Raw genomic sequence first — 26,396 nt, 5'->3', positions numbered from 1 at the left:
GTTGCATATATTTATTGGTGGCCATTATCCTTATCTTGTTCTTGATCTTAAGGAAAATACATTCAGTCTTTCATCATTAAATATAATGCTTTGCCTTTGATTCTTCATATACATGCAATTTGTTAGGCTTGGTTTCTTTATTTCTTATAAGTCTACTTATATTGTCTATTTTTTTCTTGATACAGGGTAGGTAGTGTGGTAATCAATTCTGACTGTCAACTTGATTGACTGGAGAGCTATCCAGGAGACTAGTAAAGCACATTTTTGGGTGTGTCTGAGTGAACCACCTGGCTGTGACCTTAGAGACTCTGTCTGGTCTTTGCTCCATAAATGGCTAAATAATTGTGGCGACCCCATACAAAATAAAAATGTGGGGCTGGGGATTTAGCTCAGCGGCAAAGCGCCTGCCTGGCAAGCACAAGGTCATGAGTTCGGTTCCCGGTACCGGAGAAAAACAAAAAAAAACAAAAACAAAAAACAAACAAAAAAAACAAAATAAAAATGTGAGGCTTCTTGTTTTTAAGGATTTCAAGACACTGACAACAGAGAAATAAACCAAGTCTGAGACTCTTCTGAACACAGGATACTCTGGGACATCACTAGCTTCATTCTCCACTTTGTTTCTTTGACTTATTCAGCAAGTCACAGAGAAACATTTTTCGAAAAAAATTAAAAAGCAGAGAGATACTTGTGGGGAGAAAATAATAAAGATAATATTTATAATGAGTGCGAGTCAGCATAATTTGAAAGATTTGGTTTTGAGATGAGGCCATTTTGGGGCAATTGCCTACTATGAGTGAAAGCTGAGGGGGAATCTTGAAGAACTTTGTCATAGATTAGAAAAGAAAGTCCCCCAAGATCTCTCTTGCCTTTCAATCTATGCTTCTCAGAATGACCAAAGTCATTTTTAAGAAAAAGCACATCTGATCACATGACTTCACCATTTAAATCCTATATTATGGATTTCTCTCACTGCTCTGAGAGAAATAACATGATCTATTTCTTCCGACTTTCTGGTCTGGCCAATTGAAGTTTTCTTTGACCTCCTTTCTTTCTCTGATCCACCACTTCATGTTCATCCTTTAAACTCAAAACTCCACAGCTAGGTCAAGTATAGTAATAAACCATCACAGCATGTTAAATGTACCCTGTGAAGTATGTGGCATAGGAAAGCACACACACACACACACACACACACACACACACACACATTCACAGAACCTTGATATCATTCCTTAATTGTATGGTTGTGATACTCAAGAGTTACATTGGAAATCTTGTAAAGAGTCCAGATATTCACCCATCTAAGTGGTTAAAAAGCAAGTTTTACAAATCTGCAGTTTGAACATAGGTACTGCCATACTGTATTGAAATTCACCTTAGCTAGAAGTCTTTCCTCTCAAAAAAAAAAAGTCACCATCAGAGGTTGATAGAGCCCACAAGGACCTGAGAAATATTTTGACAGCAATATCTTTGTTTATTTAAGGCTATCATAAAAAAAATAGATCTGGAAAGTTAGATGACTTTTTCAAGGTCAAACATGTTGACTTGGGATATTCAGTTCGTACATCTTTTGGCTTTTGTATGATGAGATAAAGGTCTGTTAAGGATGCAGCAAGCTAGACATGGTGGCACACATCTGTAAGCACAGACTCTGGGCAGGTGAGGTGGAAGCTCTACATTTTAGAAGACTTGAATACTTGGGGAGCACAGTACATTTAACATACAGAGAACTAGCAATATCTAGCATCACAGATACACAGAAGTTCTTAATATACCAGCTTAGTTTAATATATTATTAAATTAATATTAAATATGTATTATAAATATAATATATTATATATATTTAATATACCAACTGACAAAAATCAAAGGATGGCTTCAGAGCTCTTATGTACTTAGGAAATACTGCTAATGCCTACCAGTGCTTTTTTGTAGTGCTGGGGAGTGGACCAAGAGTCTTAAGCATACTAGGCAAGCACTGTACCACTGAGCTACATCCTCAACCCTGAAGTAACTTTGAGCAGTGGCTTTGGGCTGTGTAACTAAGTTAAAACAATGACAACAAAACAGTAAAATAGTGTTGGCAAATCACAGCTTTCCACTTAAAACAAAAAGAATTGCTCTAGTACACATTTGCGAAAAGATTCCAGCAATAGTAATGCTGGTGAGGGAAATGATTAACTTCACTTTATAAAGGCGATCTAGAAACTTTTTATTCTCCAAGAATCCATTTCACTGGTAACACCGGTATTACCTACTGCTGGTTTGGATTTGCTTAGTTTTAATCACTAAAAGGTACATAAATTAATCCAGCACACAATTTCCTTTACTTAGAGACTTTGTTCATAAATTCTAGAATATCAAATATTTTTACTTCTTTTAAAAATGGTATTCTCATTATCATTTTTAGAATGACAGTGCTGGGGATCAAACCCAGGATCTTGTTCATGCTAGACAAGCACTCTACCACTGAACTACATCTCCAGCCCTAAAACTTGCTATTACTATCTCTGTTATTTCTCCATTTTTAAAACATTACAATAGTCACTTGTTATAGCATATTTGTAGCTGTAAGGAAAGAAATCACATACATATGCATAAAGCTTGAGAGCTAGAAAGAAGGTAACAGAAGACTAACATTGTACTAGATGCCAGTGTTATATCTGATGACTGACAACTCTGGTTAATCTAAGCTCAAGAATTCTTGATTTTAGGATTTGTGCATCTGCAAAGGAAGGGAGCAGCAACTCCCAAAGACACAGTTGAATTAAGTATCCATCTGACTTAATTTATAAAGCAGATGAGGACAATTACCATTCAAACCACTAACTGGCAAAACTGGGAGTTTGATTCAGTTTGGTAGCATCAGACAGAGATCAAAGATTGAAGAGAAAAAGCATATTTCTAGGGCGTTTTAAACTAATGTTGATAAAATAACATGAACTCTGACAATTGTTTGAGAAAAAAGTAAAAGCCAAAGGAAGAAAAATGATACCTTAATACCACTGTGGATTTAATTTAGCAAATATGTTGTGTTCCTATGTTCAAATCATAATTTTAGGAGAAACAAAGTTGAGCAGGGTAGAGTCCATGTCCTAAAGAAACGTGATAAAAGACATAAAATACTGTTTCTCTTGTTTAAATGTCACAGTCCTTTAAATTCTACCTCTTCGTAAGACCTTACTCCACTCCGACATCCTTCCCCTCATATCTGCCTTTATTCTGGCACTTATCTCATCGAATTTTGACATATATTTTCAAATATCTTTCCCTAAATAGATGTGCAGTCCTTGAAATCGGAAATTTTATCTTTTTTGCTCTTATATTTCCCAGAATAAGTCCATACTGGAAGTGAGTGCTTAATTAAATTGGGTTACTAAATGAGAGTTTTTAAAATAAAAATTTTGATGCCAAGAGTAAAAAAGGAAAAGTACAAAGCCTTTTTTGTAGATCAGACAGTAGGGTGAAGGATTTATCTTATAAAAGGCAAAGGAAGACGTGGGCTCTGGCTCGGTGGTAGAACATATGCTTAGCATGCGCAAAGCCCTGGGCTTGATCCCCAGAACTGTAGAAAGAAGAAGAAAAAGAATCAGAGGTATGAAGAAAGCCTTTGGGCTTCTATGGGTGCAATAGGGAGAATCCAGTTTATTCATCAGGTTATAGGCCCACAGCACTTAGAGAGTTTTATCAACTCCTGCTTAATGTTGAATATAATAGCAAAAGGAAAGCTGGCTCATGCTGGAGACTTGATAGCAGGAAAAGATTCTATCTGCTAATGATGCCAGCATGCCCTTCAAATCTTTTATTAGTCAACTTCCATTTGTTTAGAGCTGGCAAGTGTCTGCACCCAACAATCCAAATTTTCAGATTGGAACATTATCAAACTGACAGCAGTTATAATTTGTATAAAGAATTTATTCAAATTATCCAACTGAAATGAGAAGCAAGCAAGCAGCCAACCCTCCTGTTATTATGCCATCCATTTACATAGGACTCTGGAATGCTTCCCTTCTATCAGGAAGTTACCACTGAGCTATCTAAAGAGGGCAATTGTGGTTCACTGCAGTTTTCCATTGGATCTGTTAAGTCTAAATAATACGCATAGTGCATAATTTAACTACTGGTGTTTCCTCTCCACAAACTCCATGGAGCAGACTTTTCAATTTGTTTTTCAACTCTGATATAAACTGGGCTGAAATACAGAGGAACTCTAACAAGATTAAATTGTAGTAATAATGACCATAATAACTAACATTTGTATGGCAGTAGCTAGTTCACCAGAATCTTGACAGCCATTGTCTTCCTTATTCTTCACTAATATTGAGGAGCGTTGGCTTTAAAGGTTCTTTGGATCAGTGCCACAAGTTTAAGGAAGCTTGGCTGTAGGACTCACCATCACACTAGAGCTGGTTTGCAGGGGTATGGGTGGCTTTCTAGATGAACAGTGCCTGGATGCTTATGGTCATTCACTGTCTTCACTTTCTTTCTCTTGTTACTTTTCCACCACCTATTTTGTTTTCATCATTTTGCTGGTCTGGTTATTTGTGAGCAACTATACTTAGGTCAGATTGAAGCTTTTTGCCCATTGTAATGGATTTCTTGGGCATATTTGATTCTCTTAATGATTAGAACTTTAAATGCCCATGCCCTCAGCATCTATAATAATGCACTTTCACATTACTTGTGATTCTCACATAATCTTCCTGCTGCCTTTCTAGACATTTATTTATTTCTACTCATGCTCTATCTATCATGCTGGAATTTCCATAGTACACTGTCTCTGTCCCTTTCCTTTTCTTGTTCTACCCAAGATCTAAGAGGTAGCTTACTAGTTCTGTCTCTGCAAAATACTCTCAAATCTGCATTCCTACCCCAGTTTTCCCCTGGAATTTTAGATTGCATATTTACTTCTCTACCAGATTATTTGATCTAGACATCTCAAAGAACCTCACATTTAATTATTCACAACTGAATTCTTCACCCTCACACTACTATTGCCTATCTCATGCAGGGATATCCTCCTCTGCACCTGATTATGATTTCTGCAATACATTTACTGGTGGTCTCACTCATTTCCTGGCTAAGTTTTCTTCCTGTGTTTGCCTATGATACACTAAAGATCTCTCTTATAACTTAGCATGCCTGATATGTGCTCTTTTCTGTACTAGAATATGCACAGTTTGAGAGCAAGCAAGGGGACATTTTGTGTCATATTGCTACTATCTGTAAATAACTGGCATGGGCATTTAAAGTTCTAATCATTAAGAAAATCAAATGTGACCAAGAATCCATTACAATGGGCAAAAAGCTTCAGTCTGACCTAAGTATGAACATACTCAGTGAATGCTAATTGGATACATGAATGATGAGTGAAAAGAATTGTTTCTGTAAAGTATTGTGCCTCTTTGGAGGTCCTGACTAAATTTAATTAAGCATGGGAACACTCAATTGAATTTGAAGATAACTTATTAAAGTTTTCATTGTTTTTGTTAGTACTCTGAAGAACAAAATATTGGAGGAAGATAAATGTTTCATTCAAACATTTTAGAGAAATATTTTGAAATATAGAAATTATGCTTTAAAATATATTCAGCTTAAGCCACTAATTCAGGAAAGAAATGATTACCATTATAATCTGGGGAAGCTGGAAAAGTACATCATTTCCCTTTACCTTATAACTCTTAATACACTGCTCTGGTTTGATAGCCACATGCAAAGAAGTAGTACAGATGTGTGAGGACGGGAACATTGTCATTCTGCTCCAAGAAACTGCTGGATGAATTTGTGGTGGAAAGATTACATAAGGTGTCTCATACAAAATTTTGTGAATAATCACTTTGTACAATAGAAACTAAAAGTGATTCACAGAAGCTAAGCAATCCCCTAAAGTGAATTCAGAGGCCCTTTACACAAAGGGAAGATCTGCATGATGATAACATTATATAAAGAAAGGTGATTATATGATCTAGTTATGTCAACTTAATTGGGTTTATACAGTTATTATATCTCAGTAGACATCCAATTAAACCTGATTGACTTGTCAAAACACATTCTGCAGCGCATAGTGAAACTCCATTTATTAAAAAATCCATGTATTGTATCTAGGATATTTTTCCACCCCAACCTCCAACTTACAGTTGTCTATTTTAGTAAGCACATCTCTCTAGTATTTGTTCCATTTATGTCTTAAAGTATTTTCCTACTTGAAAGTTTACTCCTTTGTATATCCTTATTTTGATTGTTTTCTCTTTCTTTCAAATACAGGTTTCTCTATAACACTGTTACTTCGATGAGACAGTCACTAGTCACATGGGCTGTTAAAATTGAAATGAAGTAAAATAATAAAATTCCAAATTCAGCTCCTCTTTTATAATGAGGGCCCATTAAGCTGTTCACATAGCAAGAAGTTACTGTATTGAACAGCACAGAGAAGCAGTTTCTTCATGATGGAAATTTCTATTAGTGTCAATTTACACTATTTTATTAGCCTCTGCCTGATTTTGCCAAAAAAACCTTTGTTTACATTGATTCCACCAGATTTTTTGCATTTAGTTATGTGCGTATCATTCACTTCTCAATGAAAAACATACGGGGGGGGGGGGAATGACCTTATAGAAACTTAAATGATGTTTCTTAAATGGTTTGAATTCAAAGTGCCTGGCTTTTAAGTAACTTTCAGTTATTTGATGGTTTGGAAATGAGTCAATTCCTACACAAATTATAACGTAGTATGGAAAATCTCATTGGCATTGGCTGAAATTATTTTAAAGGTAATAATGAAAGAAATTTTAAAAGAATTTTAATTTGATAGAACTTCAAATTGTATGATGTTTAGGAAAACCAAACCCAAACCCAAGATATTTGAAGTGTAATTGCAGTTTTGATACTGAGCCCCTGCTATGTCTCTAGCTTTCCCACACAATAGAACAGCCTTTGATTCAGTTGAGAGTGTCAGTTATTTGTAGAAAGTATTATTTGACATTTATAGAGATTCTGAGAGATGATGCTTATTTGTAAATTTTTATGATGAAAAATTATGTTAATCATTGACTGGAAAATTGCAGGAAGAATAATATGAATTATCTGCGAAATCACATGAAGCATCTTTCAGTTTATCACCGAGTCTTCTGTCTTTCACTGGGTTTCTGTAGGTCACAGAACCTGAGAGAAAGTCTTGAAACAGGGAGGTGAGTGGCCCGTTTTCCCCCACACCGCTCAGGAAGTGTAATTGCTTTTACAGTTCAACATTGATCGGGCTCTGCTCAGAGGAGTTCTCTAAAAGCCCTTCGGCTGCTGTACAGTAAAATGGATCTGTGTACTCTTAAAACCCTCTTGAGAGTTTTGTACTCTGCTGTCACTGAAGGCAAGGAGTAAGAAGATGACCCGGTTAGTATGCTGGGACCTGCACTCTTGCGCCTGCTGGTAACTGCTCAGGGGCTTTTTCAGGTGACATGAGCTCATTACACTTGGCATGGGCTCTTTTCCTTCCACAATCTCTTTTGAACTTTGACACATCCTCTAGGGATGTATAAGAACAAACCAGTTACATCTCACTGTCTCACCAGCCCTGTGCCTTTCAGAAAGGAGATCTCCTGGGGAGTTCAGCACATTCTGCTTTTCTAGGAAATCAGAAACATCACTTTCTATATGGAAATTGCATTAGCCATCACCTGCTTTCCCCTTTCCGGGTCTCAGGTGCTTATGGACCGTCCCGAAATAGGTGCTCGTTTACCACCACGCCACTCCCCAGACCTCAAGCCTGTCTGCATGAATCACTCCATGAGAGTAGGACTGTCAGGTGCCTTTTATTTCTTCTCTAATGTTAAAATTTTCAAACATGATTACAACACTAATGTTCCCTTTTGTGATTTCAAGGGGCTAAGTAATTTTACATGACATTTTGCTCTTGACTGACATACAAATGCCTTACTGATAGCCCTTCCCCCATCTATGTACAGTTTATAGAACTAGTAGAAATATATACATTTGAAAGTGAGTCCACACAGTACAGGTTTTGCCTCCTGAATTGCTAAGTGGTCCACTCCAAGACAGAACTAACAAATGATTTCAAAATTAGATGCATGGTGACTAACATTCTCGCCAGTATCTAGATGGTCACAAGGAGATAGCCATGGGTAATTTAAAACCACTAGTGAATGTAATCCTCTTGAGTGATCTGATTTAATCTAAAAGTAATAGATTAACTGCATTGAATTTAGAAATTTCTTTTTTCTGGTTTCTATTTCTGGAAATATATTACTATTGTTACAGTCTCTGTTAACCTTTGGGAAAAAATTGTAGAGATAGTTCTTTCCTTTTTTTTTCTTTATACACTTAACATATTTCAGTATGTATTCCTATTTGGTTATGAACTCACTATATCGCCCAAACTGGCCTCAAACTTGCAAGAATCCTTGTGCCTCAGCTTCATGAGTGCTGTGATTGCTGGCATGCACCACTATGTTGGCAATTGTTTTCTCAACAGCTTTTTCCTCAAAGTATATTCATGAACATGGTTTGTCCATAATTGTCAGAAAGGTCATCCTATTTATTTTCCTTTTGTTATTTCAAATCAGGCAGATATGTTTTGTACTTTACTAATACACTTACTTCTCCCATATTTTCATCCTCTGTGAATCTTTGTTTTTGTACCACTCTGTCTTTTTCTGTTTCTTGTAAAATATTAATTTGCTTTGTAAACCACTTAAGAACAAAGGTGAGAAATTGTGAGAAGAGTACTAAGCTTAATAGAAATCTATCTGGTTTATCTCCCTTCACATGCAAGAAAATATTTGCCTGGCTATATAAAAATGATAGCATTTAATGTTTAAATCTCTTGGTGCTTTATGAGGCAATGTAAATATTTGATAAGAAATCAGTGAAAGAAAGCAGCATATATACTCTACCTGCAAACACAGCTTCTTAATATTTTATGTTTCCTAAGTCTTTATTTTTACTTCCACCATATATTTATTGATAAATAGGATAGAAAGAGAAGCTTCTCCACATAAATGCTTTATATTTCACATGAGCTCTGCTTTCCTTCATAGTTTTGGATAATTGCAAATTGAGTGTGGATATTCTTTATAACTCCACAGAAAAGTTACTCTTCGGCCAGGGATATAGCTCAGCAGTATAAGCGCCTGCCTGGCAAGTGCGAGGTCATTCCTGGAATTGAAAAAAAAAAAAAAAAAAAAAGTTACGCTTGCTACTCTTGAATCATTTTAGTTTAAATGACTCAATTTAATAATAGCCTACTACTTGCTGGAATTTTATCATTAATTCTTTGACAGTGCTAATGTTGTTTGTTTTTCCTCTTTTTAACCTTAAATTATTACAGTCTGAGAGCAAAATGGAAGCCCCAGAAGTAACAGATTCTACCCACCCTTTTTCAGCCCTGTTTTCAACAACCAGTGATAAAATGACCTTGTCTATACGCATTTATCTATCTTCTTGAAATATAAATCTGTTACAATCTGCTGATTCTCTTTTGGTGAAAAGTGAAAGGAAATGATGTCTGAGAATTTTAAAAATAAATGGATCAGACTAATGATTTACGCACAATTCTTCCTATAAACACATAATTTAAACATTTGTATTTATGGGGTCCTATAACTTTAGTCTACAACATGATTTGCATAATTATCTAATTTTGGATCTTTGGTAAAGGTTTTTAAGCACTTGAATGAAAATTATTTATCATAGCTAACTATATACTTGCAAGGTTATTGATAGTGATGGGAAATTGCCAAAAGAAAATCCTCAATTTGCACTTAAAAACAGTCAGAGTTTTAATTACTTTTATCACTGCTGAGACAAAATACCTGACACTCAAAGTTAAAGGAGTAAATGTTTATTTACCTCACAGTTTATAGAAGTTTCAATACATAATCAGCTGGTTTCAAGGCAGAGGAGAAACAGTTCATGGAGGCTGATGGTGGCAAAGCAATAAGGGACAATCACAGCTCTTTCTATCCCTTTTCTCTTATCTAGGCTACTTAGAGTAGGTACTACTCACATTCTTAATCCTAGTGCCCTTGGTGTAGCACTGCACCATACACTCTAGATCCAGCTACCTATGAAAAAGTCCCACCTATAAGTGCATGAGGCTTTGCAGGGAGACATCTAGACACAAGCCATAACTTTCCACCCTTGGTCCCCTAAAGACTCATGCACATCCCTTTACACAAAAGTCCATTTCTGAGAGTTGCCAAAGTCCTAACAGTTTCAATATTGCTGAAAAGTCCAAGTGCCAAGTTTCATCTGAGATTTAAGGCAAACTCTTAGCTGTGAGCCCCTGTACAAATTGTAATGACACAGATAAACATTCCACCCCAAAAGGTACAAATATGGAGATACAAAGGAATGGGACCAAAGCAAGTCCAAAACCCAGCAAGGCATACATTAAGTCCTGTAGTTCCATGTTCAGCATCCAAGGCAAGATGTAAACTTCACAGTGCCTGGGTGACTCTGCCCCTATGGCACTGTGGATGGTTGTAACTCTCATGGCATCTCTCTCGCCTGCTCTGATCCCTCCTTGCAGTTTTCCTCAGATTATCCATGTTCCTGGCTTCTCCAAACTTCTCTAGATTCCACTTACCCTTTGACATCACACTCACAGCTTCGCACACTATTCTGTCAGGTATACAGTGGTGCCTGGCCTCTGAGGCCTTCTGAAATCTGGGTGGAAGCCTTCCTGACTTGACAGCTCTTACATTCTGCATGCACCTAAACCCAATACCACATGAATGATGACAGTGTCTGCTGCCAGCTAGAGTAGTAGCCAGACTTTCTTCTCTCTTGGCTGTAGTGGTTAAGTCCCTGTGAACCCAATCAAGAGGAACAGCTTCACTAGGCTACTGCCATTCTGGAACAAGGTGCTCTAGGCCTTCCTTTTCAAGGCAAAATCATTCACTTTTGCAACTCTGAGGCTGCAAAGGCTGGATGGAGTCCTGCTCGTTCTTCTGTTGTCTTCAGGCCATTTCATATGTTGTCTTTTTCTGAAATACTTGGCTTTTTCTTGCTAGTCTTTTTGCGGACCAATTTCTCTTCTGTTCCATCATTGCAGGCCACAACTTTACTGGAGATTCCTTTCTAGCCAAACCAACAACATTTTGAATCATTCTGATGGGCCCTTTGCTTTTAATTCTGATATATAAATCTGGCTAAGAGCCCGCAACAGTAACCATCCCACTGCCTCAACTTTAGACTATGTTGAAATTCCTTCTGAGAGATTAATTAACCCACCACCTTTAATCTCAGTCTCAGCCAAAGTGTCTGACTGAGAAAAAAATCCAAACAAACTTTCTGCCAAGCTGTAACACATATATCTGGAGTCCTACATCCAGTGCGATTCTTCTTCCCAGTAGAAACCTCCTGAGCCTGATCTTTATCGGCAAAATTTCTGCTCTTCTGAGCTCTGAGCAGAATCTCCCATCAGGTACAGCCTCAGATGCTTCAACTCTATTTTTTCAGATTGCACCTCCATGCCTTTCCTAACTCTTCCCCTTCCCACCACCCAGCTCCACAGGCTCCTAAGCCATATAGTCAGGTACAGACACACCAAGGACCTCACTTATCTGCTACCAAATTCTGTCTCAGTTACTTTTCTTGTTGCTGAGACAAAATACCTGACACCCAAAGTTAAAGGAGGAAATGTTTATTTAGCTCACAGTTTGCAAAGTTTCAGTCCTTAATCCGCTGGCTCAGGGGTAGTGTGGCATCACATAGGAGAAACAGCTCACGAAGGCCAGAAGGTAGCAGAACAACAAGGGTTGACCATAATTTTTTCTATCCCCTTTATCCAGGCTACTTAGAATAGGTAGTGCTCACATCCTTAATCTTAGTGCCCTTGATCCTAGCATTACACTGTGAATCAATCCTAACTTCACACACTCAGAATCCAGCCACCTATGAAAAATCCCCACCTAAAACTGCATGAGGCTTTATAGGAGACATCTAGCATAACAGCCAGTCAGATAAATGTATAGTTCCTTCATACCTTAAGGAAATTTTGCTCAATAATATTTTCCAAATATAGTCAAGCTAAGAGTCAGTATTAGATTTTTACAGTATAACTATACTGTTGTAATATTATAGTAAATATTTATTAATTTGGTAGTTAGTAGTAGTAATAATCTCAATTCCAGAGGGTTAATCCTACACTAATTAATATGTGTCTTCCCTTATGAGAACTCAGTGTTTCCATTATGGTACCATTTGCTTAAGTTTTAAACTATTGTGAAATAAAATATCAAATGTAATCACCTTGGGATTAGTGAGCTGTGTATGTTCAATATCCAGGAATTTGATATTAATAGTAATTTCATATTAAGTATATGTGAAGAAAATGAAACACCTATTACATCTTTAATTTTATAACAAGCATCTAATTTAATGACCATGAATAATTATCTCAAAATATTACAATTAACTTAGAGTATCTTCCCTTTAGGACATTAAAGGTAAATTTTCTTGAATAATATATATAGTTTTTATGTCAACTTGCCTGGACCATAAGGTGCCCAGACACTGTGCCAATGACTATTCTGGATGTATCTCTGAGGATGTTTCTGGATGATAGCAACATTTGAATAGGTAGACTGAGTAAAGGAGATGGCCTTCCTTAATGTGGGTGGACTCATCTCATCAGTTAAAGACCTGAACAGAGCAAAATCATTGTGTAAGGGGGAACTGCTCCTTCCTGAGATGACTTGAGCTGCAGCACCAGTCTCTTTTGCTTTAGAACTCAAGTTGAAACTGGAGTTCTTTTTACGTCCTGAGCCTGTCATTTTCTTTTTTTTTTTTAAGAGCAGAATATATTTATTGAGGGAAAGAAAGCTTCTGTCCAAGAGAGGGACAGAAGGGAGCCCAAGTGGGTTACCCCTATCATTTTTTTTTCTTTCTTTCTTTTTTTTTTTTGTTTTCTTTCTGGTACCAGGAATTGAACTCATGACCTTGTGTTTGCCAGGCAGGCACTGTACCGCTGAGCTAAATCCCTAGCCCCTACCCCTGTCATTTTCATAACTGGAAATTATAGCAAAAGCTCTCCTAGTCTTTACGTCTTTGGATGTAGACTGGAACTACACCACTGGGTTTCTAGGTCTTCAACTTGCTGATTGTTCATCTTGAGACTTCTTAGCCTCCATAATTGCATGAATTACTACTTTATTTTCTGCACACATACACACACACACACACACACACACACACGGAAACCTCTAATAGAGTCATACCAACTTGAATAAATCTTTATACTTTAATATAAATAACTCCTGAATTTTATATTATTGCTTAGAAGTTCAAACAAGGATAACACTACCGTTAAGACTATGACCTCACATTTTCTGGACCATCTAGCACTAATATTCAGTTTCATTTCTCCTGGCCCAGTATGCTGACTAGATAAGGGAAAGAGTATCTCAGTTTACTTGAGAATCCCAGAAAGGGCAAATGACTTGCAAAACTTTCCATAGCCAGGAAGTTTCTGCCTCAGGATTGTAACCACTTGTTATTTTAGGATCTATTGTTGTGTCCTGTATGACTTTATCTGTATGTTAAATAACATTTCACTGTTTGGAGGCGAACCCCTGTGTTCAAGTTCAAATTCATTTCTAAGTTTTTGCGATTGACTTGAGTTATCTGTGCTCTAACACAAGGACAGTGTCCATTTTATTTACATTCCTAAAGTGTTTTCAAATATTTCTGGAGTAGATTGGATATATTCAGATATATTTTGAAACTGACATCTATAAACTATGGTTTATTGATGTTTTATGTGTTAAATATAATAGGATATAAAAATAAGGAATAAAATAAATATCTAGTCTTTTCTGAGGGTATTCTGGAGGTTTTCATCTTATCATGCCCTTACTACATTTTTTTACTAATCCTCATCAGTGCCTAGAAATTTCAGATATAAACAGCAGTCAGAAACACATCCATTTGTCTAAACAATTGTCATGTTTTTAACAAATAAATAGACACTATTGTTTTTTTTCCTCTGGTTCTAGGGATTGCTTTTTGTTACTTAAGTATATATATATGAAAACAAATACATAAAATCATAAATAATAAAATGAATCTTTATGCCCTCAAGGCAAGGATAATATTCAGGTTATCCTATGGTTTATCACGATTAGTCAAGTCTCTACAGAAAGTTGTTTGAAGCCTAGGTGGAAAGATCATGTACTGTGTAAACTCAGGTAGTTAGAGAGCCAAGTACCAAAAATTTGCAAATGCACTAGGAGAAAGTTAGGAAGGCAGTATGGTAAATCACTGCCCTTTCAAGTGACTGTGTAGAAAAACTCATTAAGATAAGAATAGAAATGTGAGTTGCTTAAGGGCAGTTTTTCTCTTTGCCCTTTATTTCCCTCAAGGAGAATTTAGATAATAAAAAAGCACAAATGGATAAAGACAATGGAGAAAAAAAAATGAAATACAGGAAACCATGGAGAAGAACATAAGTCTTTATTCATTAAATTAATTTGATTTATTTAAAAATTTTTAATTTTAAAGGCATGTCTAGGAGATCTGAATTTTGAGCTGTTTAACAACTCAAATGATTTCATTTCTAGATAATTATGAAATTTTTAATATGCAAGAGATTGATATTTACAATCTTCCACTGAGGTTAAACTTTAAACCATCCAAACTTCCTCTAAATCAGTCTGAGAAGATACCATGATAGAGATTTAATGTAATCTATAAATGCTATGCTTGAATCTCAATTTGCTAGAAAGGTGACTTGCAATATTGGGAGTTGGTGGGCACTTCCATGCTTCTCTTTGCTGTCTTGAATAATCCCTTAAACAGCTTCTTGACTAATCCCTTAAACAGCCTGACAGTGATAGATATCTTGCTTTTTGTGTCTTCTTAAATACCCACAGAATATATACCTTAAGAATTTGTTACATACTTTACAGGGAGGAAAAAGCATAATTCTTTAGTAATCTATTGTTTAACCTTCATTTATGAAATAGAGAATTTAAAGATGTCAAAAAGAATTAAGTACTTGGAAGCACAAACACAAGAGGCTTACAGTTAGAACTAAGTACAATAAATGGGTTGAAAGTGACCTCAGGTTGACACATACTGCAGAGGAGTCACACAGTTCCCAATGAAATGTAGCTTCGGACAATTTCTCTCACAAAGGATAAGTTCTCTGAAGATGGAGTAATTCTAGGTCTTATATTAAGAGACCACACAAAACATAACATTGCAGAAATATCAAAAGAAAGTTTGTGTTTATATTACTAATTGGTCAGTAACTGGTATTAAGGCAAAAGCTTTAGAGCACTAAAGATTCATTAATAATGAAAGTAATTGTTCCATAAAAAGTAGTGATTGTCTAAATAATATGTTCTTCAATAACTTGCTTAGTTTATAAATGAAAATTTAACAAAATTACATGGAAAAATTGACACATTTACATTCACAGCCAAAGACTTTTAAAATATTCCTTGGGAAGGGAAGGGAAGGATTTGGATTGGAAAAATAGTTAAAATTGAATGGCCATGACTAGAAACTGAGGTTCAATATCTATTAATACATATTCTTTTAGATTTTGGCTTATGGCAATAGCCAAAAAATCAAAATACTGATACCATTGTGTTCAGAAATATTTATAATTGATGATTATGAAAATACTACACACTAAATGAATGGGATGAAATTAATGTAATATTGGCACATACTCAAGCTGATGAGCTAATCATTTTTTAGTTTAATTAATAAAATAATTGTCCATATTTGTATACTGTGATATTTAAGTACATGTATATAATATATAATGATCAAATCAAGGCATAAGCATTTCTTTATGTTTGAGATAATCATTTGACTCAATCAAAACAGAAGCAAAACAGAGAAAATGCTAAGAAAATTAGTGGAAATATTAATTAAATAGAAAAGAAAGAAGAAATAAGACAGGCCTACAAAGTCAAAAGAAGAAATTCTGAAAGAACTTTAGAAAGATCTGTGATGATGAACCAGAAGAAAGGAAACATAAAATTAAGAAAGAAAAAGAAAGATAAAATTTTATAATAAAACAATATTATTCTTATGTCATGCTCCTTAAAATATACTGTTTTGTAAATGTGTAACTGGTCAATATGAACTCACAAAGGTATAAATACATCAAACAAAATGATAACCATCAAATAAATTGGGTCAATATTCTAAAAAAAACTACTGGAAATATCAGATTCTGATGATTTTACAAATGAATTTTACCAAAACTATAATTGCTAGATAATCTTAATTTTATACAAATCCAAAGAAGGAAAAAGAAATAAATACAGAGTGAGCAACCCTCCTTCTATGGCATTGTAATTTTATCATCAAGAAGAGGATTAGAAAGGTAGTTATAGTACAATTACACCTGTGAATAGAAATTCAACTTACTAGCTTTTTTAATCTACCAATGTATATTTTTGTGGCATTTTAGATATTTTGAGATTATTGACAATATTTAGTTATCACATGAAAGGAATTCATCTTTATAGACCCTCTGATAAAATCTACTGGATATTTTATGTACATTATTTTATATACATTAGCTAATTTAGCTATGATGTTTTAATTTTTTAAGCTTTTGCAGAAAAGTTCTAAATTTATCAATAAATTCCTCTTTTGAACATCTGTCACAAAAAGTAAAGATGAAAGTTAGCAGTCTAGATGTATAGCTCAGTGGCAAATCTCATGCCTACTGGTGAGGTCTTGAGTTTAATATCTAGCACTGCAAAGAAAGAGAGGAAGGAAGGAAGGAAGGAAGGAAGGAAGGAAGGAAGGAAGGAAGGAAGGAAGGAAGGAAGGAAAGAAGGAAGGAAGGAACAGAGGGGTTACCTGAAGCCCAGGTAAATTTCCAAGTAGCTTATTAGTTAAGCAACAAAAGTCACTTTACTTACTGATAGAAATTTTACTAAATTGGAAAGTCAGGCATAGTGGTACAGTCCTGTAATCCTAGTACTGGAGAAGACGCAGTAGGAGGATCTCCATGAGTTCAAAATCAACCTGGACTACATAGTGAGTTCAATACCAGTTCAAGGCCTAAACTACAAAGTGGAGCCCTATTCCCAAAACAGAATTGTTATAAACCTGTTCGTATTATGGTAAGAACAGTGCTCAAATTCTTGTGGAAACTGAGACTCTAGTATTGTCAATCAACTGTCAATTTCAAAAGCAAAGCAACTAAGTCCAAAGTATGTTTTTTTTTCTTTTGAAGAGTGAAAATGTTAGTGAAAGTACTCTGCTGTTTATTCAGTGGGCCTTTGAAGAGCCCAAAGAATTAACCTCTATGAGTACAGCATGGAACAATTATAGCTGAGAATAATTACAAAGTTGAGAAAGACCTAACTCAGTACAATCTAAAGTAAAATATGTGAAGATGTATGAAGCACAGTAGATATCAGCAGGACTATTATGGAATACAATTGATTCTTCCATGTATTTAAACTTATTCTTATTAATTTAACCCTGTCTGGTTCTGTGAGGTGATGTCAGAAATAGAATCTGTATATCCTGACTTGTCCTACCACACAGAACTTTAATATACAGTGATAAAATCTTAATGCCATTTTTTCAGATCAGATCTAAGACTGAAACTTCCCTGAAAAAGACATGCTCTAAAGCACACTTACTACACAACAAAAGGTTTGGAAATTTTTGCTGCAGAATTGGCAATATTTCTTGATGAATCTAATCTAAAATTATCAAGCAAAGCAGTCTGATACCACAGAAAAATCATTTTGATGGTGACCAATATTATCTGAATCATAAGTAATGGCAAGTTACATTATAAACTTTCTTTACTGTCAGAACTTCACAAAATAAAGCAATCATTCCCGCATATATTTACTGAGCACATACTACAGGCCCAATAGTGTTTTAGACATGCAAGTACAGAAGGACTTCTCTTATTTCAAACTTCTTTTCACTCTTCACTAAGAAACTTCTAGCTTAACTTGCAATTGGAAGTAATTAATCTTCAGTGCATTAATTTGCTAAAAGAAATTATCAACAGAGGACTGTAATAGAATTCTACAAATGCCTACCAAGTAATAAATATGCTCAATTAAAATCATATGCTTGTGACCAGATATTTCTATTTGGAATTAATTTTCTGCATAAAAAGACATTTACAAAGATGAAAGACATAAAGTCTCAATATGGATTTGCATTAATAGATGAACATTGGCAGTTGATTTTGATGAAAGGAAATGCTAACTCTAAACCTCCATTAAGGAAAATGTTAGTCCATCTCCTCCAAGAAAAGAACGTTATAGCTTTAATTTTTTTTAACAGATCTTTTTGTCCATTAAAACTTGGCATCAATCTCCCCATCCTGGAAACTGAGCCCCAGACCTTCACATTGAACTGCTATACATCCCCAGTCTTTTTTTGTCTTTTATTTTGCATCAGTGTCTTACCAAGTCACTAAGTTGCTTAGGCTGGCTCAAACTTATGATCTTCCTGCTCCATCCTCCAAGAGTGCTGAGATGACAGGCATGCAGCACCATGACTGGCTATGTATTCTCTCTCTTTTTATATAAGTACCTGCATAATATTTGCACCTCTTGGCCTGCAATACCTGAAATAATGTCTGATTTTGTCACCTTTAATATTTACTGCTTTTCTTTTGAAAGTTTGCTAACTTCTATATTAAACCATGAGTCTGAAAATGTTGTTAATTTAATTGAAATTGTTCAATGAATTTTCAGGTATCCAAATATTTCAGAATCATATTTTGAGATAGGATATACTAGAGGAAGAAGGCCAAGTAGGAAAAGTTGCGTGCTGTTAGGGTTGATTTTACATCTACCTAAAGGCTAATTGCGATATTTGGTGGGGAAAAAATAATTACTTAGAAATGTGCAGTAACTACTTTTTGTTTTTCAGCAAAAGTTCACTTGGAAATTTTTATAATCAAGCAATTCTATTTAGATTATTTTGAACAATCTTGTAAAGTGGCTTTTATAACAATAATGATATTCATATATATTACAGATTATTTGAATTAGTTATATTCAATCCACTGTGTTCTATGTCTGGCTGGTTTTCTTTTAATCATCATTATTAGGTGTTATTAATGACATCACTTATTCTCCACATCTTCAGGGTTGGCTGTAGAAAGAATCTGGCACTTCTCATTCATTTATTACATAAATGTTCTTTGTGTCCTTACTTTGTGGCAGGCATTAACACTGATGCCTAAAACAATATATTAAATAAGGTACAAATGAAGCATCCCTTCATAGGGTTTAAATTCTTTTTTTTAGGGCTTGAATTCTTATTATCAGTATAAGTTCTGGTACATAAAAATAGTTACCAACCTCCTTCAAAATAGAATTTATATCATAGCATGCAAACAAAAGTTTACCCTAAGGAGGTCCTATTATCTAAAGATTATTGACACTACAATATGGCTACAAGAATGAATCTTTTTCATAAAGAACAAAAAATTTACCCATAAGTAGAGATAAACTATTTGATAATTTAACTTGAAAAACAAAAGTGAGACATATGAATATATATTTTCATTTAACTAACATTTAATTTAAATGTGCACAACTCTTTAAAAAATGAATCAAGGTTTGGTTTTAGTATGTAAGTCTTAATTTTTCTAATATTGTATGTTAGCATAAAATATCTTTACTTCCTTATTCAACTTTTTCTAACATTGTATGTTAGCATAAGATATCTTTAATCTCGTATTCAGCTTTTCAGAATAATCATAAAAATTAGTCTGTGTTACTTGGATAAAAATATAGGTGCTTATATAACAAGTGTTTTATCAAGAAAGTGTCTTAGTTACTTTCTTTTTATTAAGACAAACTACCCAATACCTAAAGGAAGAAAGCTCACAATTCATAGAGGTTTCAGTCCATAGGCAGCTTGCTCCGGGGCAGGGAAGCACATCAGAGAGACATAACAGAGGAGAAACAGTCCATGGCAGGGTGGCAGAAGGCAGCAGCAGCAAGAGCAGCAGGCAGCAAGCAACAAATGTCTCTTTTCCTTTTATGCCATCCAGGCTACAAGCCTTTTGGGTGGTGCCACTTACACCCATGGTGGGTCTTCCCATTACCCACACCCAGAACAACACTAAAGGAATCACTGGACTATTTTAGTTTTCACACCGTTAATCCACATTGACAACCCTGATCCAGCCACCTCCATAAAGCCCCAGCTATGAGTATATGAGGTTTTGGGGAAATAACCTAGATACAGCCCATAACATCAAGTTTTATGAATGTGTGCCTTAACATTGATACTGAAATCATTTTGTCCTGAAGCATCTTCTATGTTATCATCATTGGCCACTGTCTTGTTAATGGTCCAAACTTTCCACAACCATTGTTTTCAGTGGCCTTCTTTCCAAAAATATTTCTCTGAATTCATTAAATCCAGCATGTTCATCAAATTTTAATATTTACTCTTTAATTTTTACTTGACAATTGATTTGTATTCTAACAATTTCATTTTGTTGTTTTGAGTTAAACTAAATCATTGAAGTATGATATTAACTCAGTAAGGCAGAAAAGAATGCTAGAGACAATCAGAGCATTTAGAATGAATAATCACAAATTAAACGATTTGTGTACTTGTGAATATTTTTTATTGATGAACTGATTTTTGCTTCTCTTCCTAACTCTAAAACATTGAACATTTTTTTTTGTTTTTTTGAACATTGATCATTTTAATAATAAATAGCAAGAAAAGATTCTTTACAGTTTGGAACTGTACACAAAATTTTGGTCCCAGGACTCAAAAGAAACCAAAATAAGGAATTCACCTGTCTTCCAAAAATATAGAGATAGCAGAACTGCTTAAAATCTGCATATGCTAATGAACATTTGAAGGAAAGCGGGAGCCACATGTTGGTTTGCAAATTTGGAATCCTGAGCCAGAGGTGGGGAGCCATCCTTAAACTGTAGCCTTAGAATAAAGTTAGCTTCCTTCACCCCACAAATAACTGGAGTTGTGGCCTCAGTCTTTTCTCAATATCAGTTTAAACTGCTGATCCACAACTTGGATTGGCATCAAAATCATCACAAATGTTACATCTTCTAATGAAATCATGCTAATCAGCAACCCAACACTAGACATCTACTAGCTGGGAGAAAAATCGTCAAAAAGATTTTATTGGCACTGGCTTTTAAAAGGTGAAGAATAAAACAAAATTTAACATTTTTCATTCAGACCAGAACCCCTGCTATTTTATGAGGCTTTGTAAAAATTCACTCAGATCTTCTCAAATAGATTAGATACTGTTAATGATTTGCTTGACACAGGTTCAGTAATTCCTGTGGGAAGTGTGAGATCCCCACAGTCTCTTAGCTTGTCATGTCGATAGCATGATTTTGTAAATAGCAGGACAAATGTAGGATAACTGCTAGAAAAATCAAAGCATTGAAAGGCCACGACAGAAGTGGAAATAACTTTCTCTCAGATGTCAGAGTTCTTGTGTACTCATCTTGTTTCTCCTCTAATTAAATTCCAAGGGAAGCTATTTCCCTCTCATGGGACATCTGCCTCCTGCAGTGTAGAGGGTTGAGGGGGTTGGGTCTTGACCTGCACCATCCTGCCTCAAAGAGAGCCATAAGAAAAGGTAACATCTCTTGTTTTCGTTCACAGAATGAATGCCAGTGTCTGAAAAGTTACGTATGTTTAGGGAAAAAATTTAAATCATGCTTAAACCTTGAAATTATTACAGTTTGGGAACATATCATTAGTTATGTGCTTAGTAATATTTTGTCAAGAATTTTAAATTGAGCACATAAGTATAAATTTAAGAATGATAGCAAATATTTAAAGAACAGTGAGAACTATGAAAGTAATCACTAAGTGCTAATCCAGTCTAAAAAATCTAAAAATAGTTGGCATAAAGTATCTTCTCAACACAAACGTCTATAAAATTTTTAAATAACTTTATTAATTTTCCTTAATTGTTAGGTAAAAGTTTCTAAATTGTTGTCTGAAAGTAGAAATACCAGATTTGGTTTCAACAGAATATAAATAAAATGTTTGCATACCATGTTTTATGAAAATATAGAGGAGAGTTTAACAATATGTAAAACCAGATTCTAAATTTTTAGTTTCTCTATGCTATTGTGTGAAGTAACTGTTTGCTGTTTGCACTTCAAAAGCACTTTTCAATCTACTATGTGCATATATTTTTAATATTAATCAACCTGCCGGGAAATAACACTCTGCAGTGAAAAAATGCTGACGTCCTTATTGTGTCACCTAAAAGTTATGGGATTCTAATCATGTTGTTAAAGCTCCTCAGGCCCCGATTTCCTTCTTTCTACATTAAGTCTGTAGTAAAGAGTCATTAGAATCACAGTCTGAGTGTTTTTAAAATTCTAAGGGGCTGGGGATTTAGCTCAGCGGCACAGCGCCTGCCTCGCAAGAGCAAGGTTGTGAGTTTGATTCCCGGTACCGGAAAAACAAACAAACAAAAATAACAAAAAAATAAATAAAATTCTAAATAGCTGTTAACAAATGCAGCATGAAGTTTTTTTTTTTTTTTTTTACAATTTCCATCATTTTATGCTGGTATGAAGAAGCTTCTGCAAAGCAGAATACTGACTGAAAATTCAATTTTCCACAAAGTACACATTCAGAGTCCATCGCTGTTTATATACAACAAGAGGTGATTGCCAAAGCCTGTGCAAAGCACCTGGAAAAATTTTCCCTGCCACCCGTGCAGCATCTTACTGCTCTTTAGTCTTCTGAGGACAGACGTATTTGATGAAAGACATCACTAGTTTCTCATGACAGAATTCATGAATTAATTCGACAGTAGCTACTGAGTGTTCACATCCAAGGTGTTGGAACAAATATTATCCATATATAAGTTTGTGATTTCTTTTTTCCTAGGACCCACCGATCTCAGCATGAAGAGGCAGTTGGCAACTAGCTCGGGATCGTCCAGCAGTTCAAGCTCCAGACCGCAGCTGAGTCCAACCGAAATCAACGCTGTGAGGCAGCTTGTTGCAGGATATCGAGAATCAGCTGCATTTTTATTGCGTTCTGCAGATGAACTGGAAAATCTCATTTTACAACAGAACTGAGTCAAATGATGACCGTATTCACTGAGTTCTAAATTTGCAGTTTCCACTAATGACATTTTGATTTCCCAGCAGAGATACTTCTGGTCTTACCGCACAGTCTTTTAAGAGAAATACTTCCATTATGCCACATTGTCCCTGATCCATAGTGATGTGCTAAGGTGCTTCAAAGGAACTCTGACCTCTGAAGTACTTGAGATACTTACGTGTGTCCAGCCTATTGCTTTTTGTTTTAGTGTGTCACCATAAATATCACTGGCAAACAAGGCTGCATATTCTTAACTCAAGGATAAAACAGAAGAAGCTTGTGGTTTCAAAAAAAAAAAAAAAAATAGTTCAAGATCCAACTGAAACATTAGTGGAATTTGCTACTGACTCATTGCACTGAAAGCTGAATTACCTGGCAAAAAAAAAAAAGCCAAATTCTTGTTGCTACAGAATATTACAACAATGAAAAGGATCTTGTATTTTAAAAAAAAATGTAATTTTTATAAAAAGAAAACTTGTTTTTCATTCAGAATTGTCATTTTTACTTTGGTAACTTTTTCATAGGTCCTAAAGGAAAACTGTTTTGAGAAACTACTGTAAGTCCTTTTTCCATATCCCTTTGCCTTCTCTCTTTCCAAATTCTTTCTACAAAAAAAATAACACTTGATGCTGGAAAAACCCTTGCCTACGTTCTTTAAATTGTCACATCAGGAACTACTTTCAAGAGAAGCCTGCGATTCTGCACTAACACTGGGCTCAAAAAAAAAAAAAAAATCCACTCCATACTGCAACTTTACCATAGCAGTTTTCATCACAGGATTTTTTAACGTTCATGTTCAAAGAAACTTCACACTTGGTTCCTTTAGAGCTGCTCACCCCTGATTGCCGCTGCTGTCTTACAAGCATCCCTCTAGCAGCAACTGGATGTAGATGACTGAATGTCGAGAGGTTGCAAGCGACAATCTGAAAATTTGCACTCTTGTGTGTAGTTTTCTTTTCATTTTTCTCTTTCAGAAATATTTCCCAAAAGACCGTTATGTCTCCTGGTATGATTTGTATAATTTGCAGTTTTAGCTAAAAATAAAGAACTGTCAGCAGAAGCAGCTGCACCTTACAACGAACTTCCCCCTCCTATTCTCCATACGTTGCCCTTCTTTCTTCATTTCCAGTGTTGGATACACTCGAGTGATGTTTTCTTTGTGCACCGAGGCAAGCCTATTTTAAAATATTTAGGAAGAAGTACTTTAGTTCATACTTCTTGTATAATTATTTATTTCTGTCGATGAGCTTTGGTTGGATTACAAATTTTTTGTGCATTCCTGAATTTGCCTTATTTCATGTAAAGTTTATGTCATTCCATTTTTGACAATGAGTTGAAGGCATCAGTGATATTTCTTATCTACTTGTTACATATAGTTTTTCCAGTAATGACTGTGATTGTGACCAAGTAATGTGCACTTTTTCTTGTAACTGTGGACATTGCTATGCTTTTTTTCTTCTAGTGTTTCTAGAATTACTATTCCTTACAGTTACGTAAACAAAAAATGCAAAAACAAAAAAAGAGAACTTTTGTGATACTGTTGGTGAATATAATGTGAAAATCTTATTGAAATATGAGTATTTTGGAAATACATAGATGCACAAACATCTTTTAAGGTGTGGATTTAGAGTTTGCTTATTTAAATGAAAAATCAAAAATTGAGGGCTGGTATAATTTTCTCTGTTTTGTTTGGTTTTAATAAACAGATTTCTGTGTTAAACAATGATTGTGAAACCGTATAAACTTTCTGAATGATAGCTCATTTTTAACAGTTGAAAATTTGAAATGCTATTTTGTGCATACAATTAGAAGATTTGAAACTCCAAACTTATTTCTCAAAAATACCCTGTTTTCCCAGAGCCTCAACTTTCAGTCTAACAAAAAATTTATTATTCTAAGAAGAGTCAAAGAAAAGTAGCAAGCCAATGCTACTTCATTTGGTTATTTAAATCTAATTTAAGAATGTAATAAATTCCTTATGCTTTTTGGAGTAACCCAGCTCTTTTCATCCTCACTGACTTAAAGAGAAGGTCGCACTGTTTTTAAAAGTACCTGTATTATACTTGGGGGGGGGGAGGTTGTAGTAGTATTTAAAGGCTTTCACATAATTTCCATCTCATAAATTAACACTCAAACTTGAGTTTAGTGTACAGATAAAAATCTCTTAATCAGGATAACGAAGGAAAAGGAGTACAGCAGGTAAGTTCCAGCAAACGTGCTCTTGTTTTCATTTCATTTTCTCTTCCACTGTAGCTCCCTCACCTGTTCACCAAGGGCTAAATTCCTTAATGTCTTTTGTTTCTTCTACTTTGATCTGAAAGCATGATGGTACTGAGACTCGCATCATTTCCCTGGGAGAGCACAGAGGTCAAATGAAGTACCAGTACAGTTACTTCGGGACCTGTACCGAAGAACAGCCTGATCTATTTTATACTCTATCAAAGAAGCACAAAGGCATCACAGCTCTCTGTAAAGACTTCAGGGAAACTGAGCAAAGATTTATATTCTCATTTAATGAGACAATAGAAACTATGATCAACATAGGAGCCAAACATTTCTATCCCTTCAGCCAGTTTCCTCTTACAGATGTATGATATTACTTTATCCTATTTAATGAGAAAGTATTCATAGAAATAGCCATGAAGAGCACAAGCATGAACAGTCACTGGAAACTTCCTACATTGTGTAGCTCAATTAAAAACACTAGTTGAAAAGGCTGTGCCACAGCACACTTGTTACTTACACAAAGAAAGGCATTGTGTTTCCTTTACTTCTGAAAATAACCTGATGATATTGGCACAGTTTTTCTTCATTCTACAAAATAGGCTCAGAAAGAGCCTACAACTGAGCAAATTAGGGAGGCCTGTCTAAAAATAAAATTTTTGAAAAGTCTAGGGATGGAGCACAGTGCATAAGACTGGTTTTTAGTCCCTAGTACCACAGAAAGAATGAACGAAGGAAAAAGAAAGAAAGAAAGAAAGAAAGAAAGAACAAAAGAAGAAAAAGAAAGAAAGAAAGAAGCAGCAGGGAGGGAGGGAGGAAGGAAAAGGGAGAGAAAGAAAAGAAAGAAAGAAAGAAAGAAAGAAAGAAAGAAAGAAAGAAAGAAAGAAAGAAAAGAAAGAAAGAAAGAAAGAAAGAAAAGAAAGAAAGAAAGAAAGAAAGAAAGAAAGAAAGTAGGGAGAAGGAAGGAAGGAGGAAGGGAAAAAGAATGAAAGAAAGAGCAAGAAAGAAAGAGGGAGGGAGGAAGGAAGGAAGGAAGGAAGAAGGGAGAAAGAGAATGAAAGAGAAAGAAA

At 35.2% G+C, this 26,396-nt stretch overlaps 1 protein-coding gene across 5 annotated transcripts in view; it reads left to right on the top strand.

Moving 5' to 3' along the window:
• The window catches only part of Nol4 (nucleolar protein 4), a 325,024-nt gene extending 300,201 nt beyond the window's left edge, over window positions 1-24,823 (top strand). For all 5 annotated transcript variants that reach the window (XM_005372768.2, XM_005372767.2, XM_005372770.1 and 2 more), the window contains one exon: window positions 22,885-24,823. In XM_005372768.2, the coding sequence (XP_005372825.1) occupies window positions 22,885-23,078 (194 nt within the window). In that variant the 3' untranslated portion in view covers window positions 23,079-24,823. The remainder of the gene's footprint in view (window positions 1-22,884) is intronic.
• The last annotated feature ends 1,573 nt before the right edge of the window (window positions 24,824-26,396 follow it).

The sequence above is a fragment of the Chinchilla lanigera genome, unplaced genomic scaffold, assembly GCF_000276665.1.
Source record: "Chinchilla lanigera isolate Chin_1 unplaced genomic scaffold, ChiLan1.0 scaffold00001, whole genome shotgun sequence".
NCBI lineage: Eukaryota > Metazoa > Chordata > Mammalia > Rodentia > Chinchillidae > Chinchilla > Chinchilla lanigera.
The sequence above is the reverse complement of the archived record's forward strand: the minus strand, read 5'-3'. Positions and strand labels throughout refer to the sequence as shown.